General features: G+C 38.8%; 1 protein-coding gene across 1 annotated transcript; it reads left to right on the top strand.

Annotated features, from left to right (window-relative positions):
• The first annotated feature begins 909 nt into the window (after nucleotides 1-909).
• FGF19 (fibroblast growth factor 19) lies at nucleotides 910-5,667 on the top strand. Its single transcript, XM_054028629.1, has 3 exons — nucleotides 910-1,200; nucleotides 1,506-1,609; nucleotides 5,325-5,667. Exons 1-3 carry the CDS (start codon nucleotides 966-968, stop codon nucleotides 5,655-5,657), a joined length of 672 nt encoding a protein of 223 aa, XP_053884604.1. The 5' UTR covers nucleotides 910-965; the 3' UTR covers nucleotides 5,658-5,667.
• Nucleotides 5,668-9,935: the final 4,268 nt, after the last annotated feature.

Below are 9,935 nucleotides of genomic sequence, written 5' to 3'. Positions count from 1 at the left end.
TATGAAGGCGGAAAGGTGTTGTGGTAGTGTCAGAAACTAAGGGGAGCTGTCTTAACATTTAATGTTTTGCTTAGTATTAATACCTTTAATACTGTATCTTTAATACTAAAAAAAAAACATTTTAAGGACATTAACTTTCTTTCTGAAAGGGAAATACAGGGGAAAGTGGGCATTAGATCCCTTCCAAACAGCTGATTGACAAAGAATTTGAGCTTTCATGGGTAAATTAGGGCATTGTGATCTTTAATTAAATCGTTCTTGTCATGTATCTGACTTTTGCCTTTGGCCACAAAAGATGTCCCTAGGGTTACCTTCGTTTATGATTGATTGATTCTGATTTATACACAACCACATCTGTCCCCCTCCCCCAGCTCTTAAACGTGGACTCTGTGTGGGCAAGAGAACATTTCAGACTCTGAAGTTGTCCCGCACAGACTGAAAACCGTCTTTCTTGTTTTCCCACTTTACCTTCAGTAATTGCATTGTCAGCGCCGATCCCACGTTGCATAGGTTTGCACCGATATGTAAGCCTCATACAGTATTTACACCCGAATGCACATTTCTGCCTTCTTGCTAGGCATAAGAAATACTAGATTCCAAGTAAGAGAAAGATCCCTGGATAAAGCTTTTAGGGAAGGTGGGGGGAGGGAAACAACACCCTAGGGTGTCCCCTGTGAAATGATGTCATCCAATCAATACTTGGGGGGCGGGGGAGTTGTGACTGTTCTGACTAACTCCTTCTATGAAATAGTCTCTATATTGGAATTGGAATTAGCCGTATCGATTGGGCTGATAACAGAGACCTATAAAAAGGCAGGGGGATTGGCTTTGCATTTACTACATCCCCGAAGCATTTAGCTCAAAAAGCACCAAGCCACTGCCTTTTCTTTAGTGGCACTTGCGCCTCTGTATGCGTGTGGGGTGTGTGCGTGGAGTCCTCTTGCAATTGAAATAACCTGGAAAAGATGTGGAGGAGCCTGTGCAAACCTTGCACGTCCCTGGCTCTGCTTGGACTCTGTTTTGCAATGGTCGTCAGATCTCTGCCTTTCTCTGATGCAGGGCCACATGTGAACTATGGCTGGGGGGAACCTATTAGATTAAGGCACCTATACACAGCCAGCAAACATGGTCTGTTCAGTTACTTTCTGAGGATCAACAGTGATGGCAAAGTGGATGGCACCAGCATTCAGAGTCCCCACAGTAAGTATAAGGGAAAGCTGCCGTCTTACTTATTAACAGGATCTCGGCTAAAGGAATGCAGCCCCACGCCCTGGATTCCCTTAGTAAGCTTATGAGGCTGCAATCTCCCATAGCTCTGGAAATAGGAAAGCGTGCGCTTGGGTACCTGACCGTAAGGGCTCTTTTGTGAAGGGAGCAGGACGAGTTTTACCTCCGATTACCTGTGAAATTTAGCCCTGAGAGGCGGTGGGGTGAGGGTGTGTGTGGCTTGGAGACGGCGATCCTCTCCACCCTCATCTGAACGCTGTTTTGGTTTTGCTGCATAGGTCTGCTGGAAATCAGGGCGGTGGCAGTTCGCACGGTGGCGATCAAGGGCGTCCACAGTTCCCGGTACCTCTGCATGGAAGAAGACGGGAAGCTGCATGGACTCGTAAGTTACAGGAGAGGGAGACTGAGCTGGAGGGGGGACACTGAATCGGCATGGGAAAGTCCATAGCAAATGGGGGAATGGTTGCACGCGCTCACATGGCTTGTTATGATTTTATCTGGAAGCGTCCAGATAAAACAACTTAAGCCGATCACATCTTTGCTCCACCACCAAGCAGCTCATTAAGGGTCTGACTTCCGCGAAGGAGCAAGGAAATCAGAATGTATAACGAGACAGTTTATGGATGTGACACTGGGCAATAACACAAATAACACTGGGCAACATAAATAGATAAATAGGGTGCGTTTACTGCAAGCTTTCATTTTAATAGGTCTCAGAGCCTCCTAAACTAAAATGATGTGTAAGATTAAATAGTTGAGTTCTTTTACTATAGAGAGTTGATAAAATGTAGACAGAACTATGAGCTGTTTACTTTTTGTCATTACTCTCTAATTACTTTTTGTCCCTATTAGTGTCTAATGAAACTGTAGTGTTTATTAGTAGAAATTTAAGTTTAGCGTCAAATGAGAAAGCAACTTTCCAAAATTTCTAATACAAAGAAAAATAAGGAGGACAATCGACCATTTTCGTTCTTTATTGCATTTTCCCTCTTAAAATTTTCTATCCACTTTTAGTTAAAATAGAACAGAGGACCCAATAATGCCTATTTGATATGTGGCTATTTATCTGCAATCAAATGAAAACATGTTCATTACATTGGAATGTAAATGATACAGGCATATTTGTAATTATCTTCTTACTGTTCAGCTTAGGTATTCTGCAGAAGATTGCTCCTTCGAAGAGGGGATACGCCCAGATGGCTACCATATGTATAGATCAAAGAAATATGGGGTTGCTATCTCTTTAAGTCATGCCAAACAGAAACAAGAATTCAAAGGAAAGGACTCTCTCCCACTGTCTCACTTCTTACTTGTGATCAACAGTGCACCTGTAGGGTTATGGGAGCCTGAGGACTATAGCGATTCTCTGACACGGTGTTGTTAACTCATGCCTTTTTGCCTAGGTATTTCAGCATATCAGCTAGATACGTCAGAAATACAGTCCTGCTCTTGTGAGACCCCTGCAATACCTACTCAAAGGCATGAGTTAATGAGAAAGGTCCAAATTCATTGCCATGTAACTCCATTGTAGCTACCTGAGTCGCATAGGTGGAAGGTGCATTTTCCCCAGAATGCAAATGTAAGGCTTGAACCTACTTTCCTTAGCAAAACTCCCACTGATTTCAACAGGAGAAGAAGTGGGCCCAATGGCAAAACATCCATGAGCTTTAACGAGAAAAGGATCAATTTTTACTTGAGTATCTAGGGCAGAATTTGCCTTTCAAGCCTGAATTTCCTTGCTTTTATTGTCTAAAGTCAGACCTTCAATAAACTGAAAAGGTGAGGGAGGTGATCTGGTTTTGGGCTCCAACCACCATGTATTGAAAGTGTCAATTTGAAGTTTTTATTGCATGTCCAAACTGAAATACTCAGTGACTGATAACTATAGATAGGATCCTCCTTCCACTGAAGTCAGTGGGAGATTTCCCATTGATTTCCCTGGGAGCAGAAGCAGGCTCTTTGTAGTTGCACTGTGCATTATTGTAATAATCTTTGAGAAAAAAATGAACAGCCCTTAATTTACTGTTTATTGAATGACTGTTTATTGAACTATAGCAATACTTCATTATATTAATTAGTATTCTGAATAGGTACATGTTTGACAGATATTAGAATACAGCCATGCAAACTGTATATGCACTGGGCCAAATCCTGTATGTCTTACTCTAATGAGAAGTCCCATTAACTTCAGTAATAATACTCACACAAGTAAGGTGAGCAGAATTTGGCCCACAGAGAAAATTTGTCTTCCGAGATGCAATATCCTTTCCCTATTTCCACTCTGCTCCAGATGCCGTGTGTGTGAGTATGTATTGAGGGATGGAAGAGGAAGTCCAGCAAATTATGGACTTCCACATTGGCTAAAATGTGCTGGCCACTCCTAACCCACCTGCTCCAGAGTGACGCAGGGAAGCAATTGATGCATAATGTCTTCTGACTCCTCTGCACCTAGACCCACCATCCTAGTAGCCTGTGCAGGGCCCAGTGGGAAATTTGTACTCTTCCCCTTACTCATTTTGGTTAGTACCTTACTCTGAAGGTAATTCCATTGAAATGAATGGGGAAATGTACTACTCAGCATGAGTTGGGAGGTGGTGTGCTGGGATGGACTGGGAGGTGCAGAAGCAGGACCTACTGTGAGTTACAAGATGATACCTTTACTCAGACATTGACTAGTACCTTATTCAATGAGTAGTTCAATTAACTTCAGTGAGACTACTTGTGTGAATAATTTGGCCACTTGTGGAAGTAAGGTGTTCACAATCTGGTCCTGATATACATTCATTCAAAATGTATGATGTCCAGTTTGATTGGGGGAAGGGATAGCTCAGTGGTTTGAGCATTAGCCTGCTAAATCCAGGGTTGAGAGCTCAATCCTTGAGGGGATCATTTAGGGATCTGGGGCAAAATCTGTCAGGGACAGTACTTGAACCAGCTGTGAAGGCAGGGGACTGGACTCAATGACCTTTTAAGGTCCCTTCCAGTTCTCTGAGATAGAATATATGGAGATAAATATTGCAAGTCTTAATCTGTGAGAAAAATAAAAATTTTTTGCTTTATTCCTTCAACATTAAAAGTACTTTTAAAAGGTAACCATAGCACACACAACAGTCTATTCTACATTTTTGATGGTATTTAACAAAGCTTGATTTTTTTTACAACTGAAAAAAAGAAGTCAAATGTGCTCTGGGTTATATTGTGACAGGTAGAGAGTTAATTCAGGAACACTGCTTTTTTTTATCATCAAAGACCTAGACATAACCAGCAATTCTCCTGTATTGGCCCAGAGTTCAGTCACCTCAAATGACTGAGCCAGAAATAACACCAGAGTTGTAAGGAAAATAGTGATTACTTAAAGGATCTGGAAAAGTCTGAGATAACACAAAATCTCAACATACCATATCTACATTATAAACTATGTCTAAGATGAATTCTACAAATTGCTAGGCAGGTTATAAAATATATTATCCTATATAGAATCTTTATGGGTGTCACAGTAGAACTGTTTGATAAGTTTAATACCTAATGAGAAAGAGATACTGTACTAATACATTTTTAGACATTTTAATAAAATGACGAGAAAAAACTTGCAGTTTGCCCATTTTATTGTTGTTTTTATTCATTAATTTTCTTTATTTTAACACAATCTATTATAAAAATACACACAGGCAAATCTCCCGTGGGATTCAAATTGAGTTTTGTATGCATTAGGACTGCTGGATTGGGCCCTTAGCTATTGTGGTTATAATTAAAATGTCAGCATTCATCATAATTTATAAAACTGAGGTATCTACCGGAGATTATCAAAGTTTTCCCCTAAAATCAAAATAGGGCAGTCTGTAGCAGCTGTGTGGTAATAGATGGAATAAAGATCATGGAGGATAAAGGAAAGACTCCCAGTGACTTCAAAGGAGTGAGGATCAGGCCTATGTTGACTTTTAATGTCCCCATAGATTGTTATGAATTCTGTGTATAGTACGGAGGGCTTGAATCTCTCTCACATCAAGGAGAGTAGGGTCAAACACATACAAGCTTTATATCATATCTGATAAGTGTCATAAATATATCTGTAATTGTCTTCACTCCTTACTGTTCAGCTCAGGTATTCTACAGAAGATTGCTCCTTTGAAGAGGAGATACGCCCAGACGGCTACAATGTATATAAATCAAAGAAATATGGAGTCTCTGTGTCTTTAAGTAGTGCCAAACAAAGACAACAATTCAAAGGGAAAGACTTTCTTCCATTGTCTCACTTCTTACCTATGATCAACACCGTGCCTGTAGAGTCAATGGATTTTGTGGAATATGGTGATTATAGTCATACTTTTGAATCAGATCTATTCTCTTCACCTCTTGAAACTGACAGCATGGACCCCTTTGGAATCACCTCTAAAATATCTCCAGTGAAGAGCCCCAGCTTTCAGAAATAACTAATACTCCTGACTTTAAATATGGTTTTAAAGAAACATTACCAGAACCAGGATATTATTTAGCTTTTCCAGTAGTAATATGTAGAATATGTAAACATTTAAGGTATGGTGCTAGCATTGTTCTTGCAATGTACTAAACTTGTAAAATAGTAGCACCATTCTAAGGCTACATTCTAAGAACCAGCTAATCATTTTTTCATATCACATTTAGAAAAAAATAATCTAAACAACTGCTTAACTGGTTCACCTCTGACAAAAATACACAACGTGCGGAAATTCCTTCCGTCTGGTGATGGCTGGGGTGATAAGATCACTAACATTTTTCACCACCCCTTTATTATTACTTATGCTCACCTCAGATTCCTGCTGATACGAGCAAATGCAGCAAAAGCTTTTCATTCACAGGGAGGTTAATGACCTCTTCACTTCATAGCCTTTCAAAGACAAACATTTGTAATAAAACATGATTACAAAACCTAACAAACATTACCCTGTGAACTAGGGTTCAATCTATCTCTTAAAAAACTGCTGCTGATGTTCTGGGACAACTTTCCATTTTAAACATTGCATTGAGAAACAATTCTGCTTGTATATTATGCATTTTCTTCCCTTCTTTGATTATTGCTAAGGGCTCATGCTGGAAAACCAGATCATTGATTCTTTGTGGGCTCACCTATGTTTGCTGATGAATTCTTTGGGACCTGTATTATACTTGGTCTGAGGTAGAATTCTCATTAATGTTAGTGGGAATTCTATGTATTGATTGAGGATTGTACAGAATCCATAATTATGTTCATCAGGTAGGGAACAAGCAGTAGAAACAGATTACCTTTCAGGTCATAACAGTCCTGTTCTATGTAAATATCCATAGCAATTAAAAGAAAAGACAGAAAATAAATGTTGTATAGGTCAAATTGCTTCCCCATATGTTTTTATATTTTTCCTTTAAAGCATCAGCAGTTCTTTCGAGACCATATAGGCCTGATCCTGCACCCATTGACTTCAATGTATATATGATGCTTTCAGTCCTGATCTCCTATGTTAGCATTCCCGCAAGAGAATAACAACAAAAGGAATGTTAGACAAGGGGTCCATGAAAATTACCCATTTCCAAAGTTTCATTTATAATAAGTATTTCTACACAGAAAACTGTACTGGAAATGTTAGTATTTTCTTGACCTAGCACTTCACTACCAATGCAATATTTATAATTAATTTATTGAATACATACATCTGTTTATTTTGTTACTGTTATTTATACTTAAAATTCTATTTATGTACTCATGAAGTTTTTTTTAGTTTTAACAAATTTTGTGAAGTTTTGTAATCATGAAATCGTAAGGAAAATATAACTTTTTTTTTAAATTTTCTGTGATGTTGTCAGTAATTTAGTGTGTAAATTTGTAATTAAAAAAATCATTTCCAACATAAAATCTAACTGACTCTGTTTCAATAATTATGCGGCACCTTTTACTCAAAGACTTCAAAGAGCTTTATAAACATTATTGGATTAAGTTTCACCTTGTAAAGTAGGTAAGTGTTATTATCCCCATTTTGTAGATGAAGAAACTGAGACACAGAGAAACAAAGCAACTTGGCCAAACTCATGCAGTGAGTGACAGAGCTAGAAATGGAATCTGTACAGGCAGGATTAGAGTGCTGCTTTCAGGATGTCAACAATGTCTCTGTTGCAAATTAAATGTAATCTTAATGATTAACACAGTTTACAGAAGCAAGGCAGGCCAGATACAATTCTAAAACAAGGAGGGGAGATTCTGTACTTGTGGAAAAAGTCCAGGAGACTGTTCACGAAGTGGCTGACCCTGAGATATATTGAGCTCTCTCCATCCCCTTAATTCCCATTGATTTCAGTGAGTCAGGCCCCAAGTTCTGGTTCTCTGGCATAACATCTTACTGAAGCTCCAATTTAAACTCTATATCTCCTTGTATGAGGAAAAGAAAGAAAAATGCCCATGAGCATGGATTCAGGGGCATTTTATAAAGCTCTGCCTGCTTTAAGTTTGCAGTAGTGTCCTTAAATCCTTTCTAAACTGTTGAAAAGTGTGCAGTGGCTTTCCATAAATAATTTAGGGACTTGTATACACTGATAATTTGCCTTTCTTCCAGCAGCCACATACTGGAGCAGTTGCCCTGCTGGAAATCCTTATTGTAGACTGGCAAAGCTGGTATAAGCTGTGATTTGAACCACTTGGTTTCAAGCAGGGGTAAACTGCACAGGAGCAAATAGCAGGTATGCACAAAGGAGTTGCACAGATGCAGCTACTTTGGTTTCTGGCCACTGATGGCTGTGGTTTGGCAAAACTCCTAGCATGGACAAAGGGTATTCTAGTCTGTGTGCACTATAGCATCTATACCCTTAAAACAGACATGAAATGACAGTGAATAAAATGTATGTAAAAAGTAACAGAGGGTCCTGTGGCACCTTTAAGACTAACAGAATAAAGGTGCCACAGGACACTCTGTTACTTTTTACAGATTCAGACTAACACGGCTACCCCTCTGAAAATGTATGTAGTGATTTTCATCCAAAGACCACCCAAACCATTCTACAAACTTTATAAATGGATTTATGTACTAACATATAAAGATCACTTCATCCACCTGTGAAATGCAGACATCTCTAGGAAGGAGTATTCTGCCTTTTATAGAAAAACCACAACACTACCCAAAAATAGAGCGAGGTAGAAAATGGGTTATTTTTCTGGAGAAAATTGTAACTTTCCAGCAAGAAATTAAAAACTGAACATTTCAATTTGGAAAAGCTCCCACAGTAGCTCATGGGAATTGAAGTTCAGGTTCCTCAGGCCCCCACTCTCCTCTATTAACTGAGTTTCTGGAGTGGACTACAACTCCATGGTGCCCCATGGTCTCCTCTCCTCCTGTGAGTCTCCTGGCCATAGTGCATCATGGGAGATATTATCTAGTTTTTCATGTTTAATTTAACACAAAAGTTTTTGGCGTTTGAGTGTTCAGTTTCTCAACAAAAAATCAACATTTTCTGTGAAAAGCAGATACTTCACAAAAAAATTGTTTAGTCAAAAACCCAATTTTTCATTTAAAAAAAAATGTTGATGGAAAATTTTTGACCAGCCCTACAAAATAGTTTAGGAGAGATGTTACAGCTACTAGAAAGCTGACCTTAATTGTCAAGAACTATACTGTGAATAAAAGGCGGTCTGATTAGGACCGTAACTTTGAGAATAAATGTGTGGGTGATGGGATCAGATAGGTCAACTCTTGGCTGTCAGAACTGAGGATGTAAACAACACTTGAGATCTGACTGAATTGGATACATTATCTAATTAAAACTACACATGGAATTTCAGGTAGACAGAATGTAACTACTCAGACAGTATTAGGCTAGAGCACAGGGATTAACATCCTTACATTTGTGAAAAGGATTCTGAGATCTTACTGACTCCATATGCTGACGGTTTTGGTTTTACATCTCACACCAGCAGTACATCTCTTATTGTAACAGCATGGTCAGTCATAGGAAGAATGCCAGAAACTGAATCACCAACACCACTTTCTGTAGCATTTAATTTTTCGTTGGAGGTTTCCCATCCAAGCATTGACTAGGCCTGACTGCTTCACTTATGAGATATGACAATAAAGCAGCCTCAGATGTAATGATGATAGGGAAATCTTTTTCTTACTATTAGACACCTGATTAGGTTAGGAACTTAGTATGCAAAACATTTAAACAGTATTGTCTTGCATTGATGGTGGGAATATACACAACACAACTATCATGAATTGCACTGTATAAGCCAAAGGCTGACTATAGTTTGCTAAATATGGTAAAATGTTTGCATTCTCTTTAGATTTATAATTACATTTTACAGCCCTAAAATATTTTAAAGGGTTGGTGTCCGATGTTTGAGTGTGAAATCCCAGTTAGAAGCTACAATCGTTCAAACTATGAGTAAACTGTTGAAAGGGAGAGACAGTGGACATTTCTGTCTGATGTCTTTGCAGAGCATGAAGGATGAACAATGCCTTTAAAGCAAATACCATAATATCAGAGTGATGGATGTTTGAGATAACAGTACCAAGACCACATATTTGCAGTCTTTTGAGATACTGTATACTTTGCCACAAGTTTTCTGTGCATCTAGGAAGAAGGCATGGTGGGAAGGTCTAAATCCATTTTTTTCATCAAAAATGCTTTCACTTTGGGCAAATTGAGGCCTGATGAAAACAAATGCACCTCCCTTTGAAGTCAATGAGAATCCAGAGTCAATAGGAGACACA

The sequence above is a fragment of the Malaclemys terrapin genome, chromosome 4 (genome assembly GCF_027887155.1).
Source record: "Malaclemys terrapin pileata isolate rMalTer1 chromosome 4, rMalTer1.hap1, whole genome shotgun sequence".
Lineage (NCBI taxonomy): Eukaryota > Metazoa > Chordata > Testudines > Emydidae > Malaclemys > Malaclemys terrapin.
Note: the sequence above shows the minus strand (reverse complement) of the source record. Positions and strands in the feature narration are given on the sequence as shown.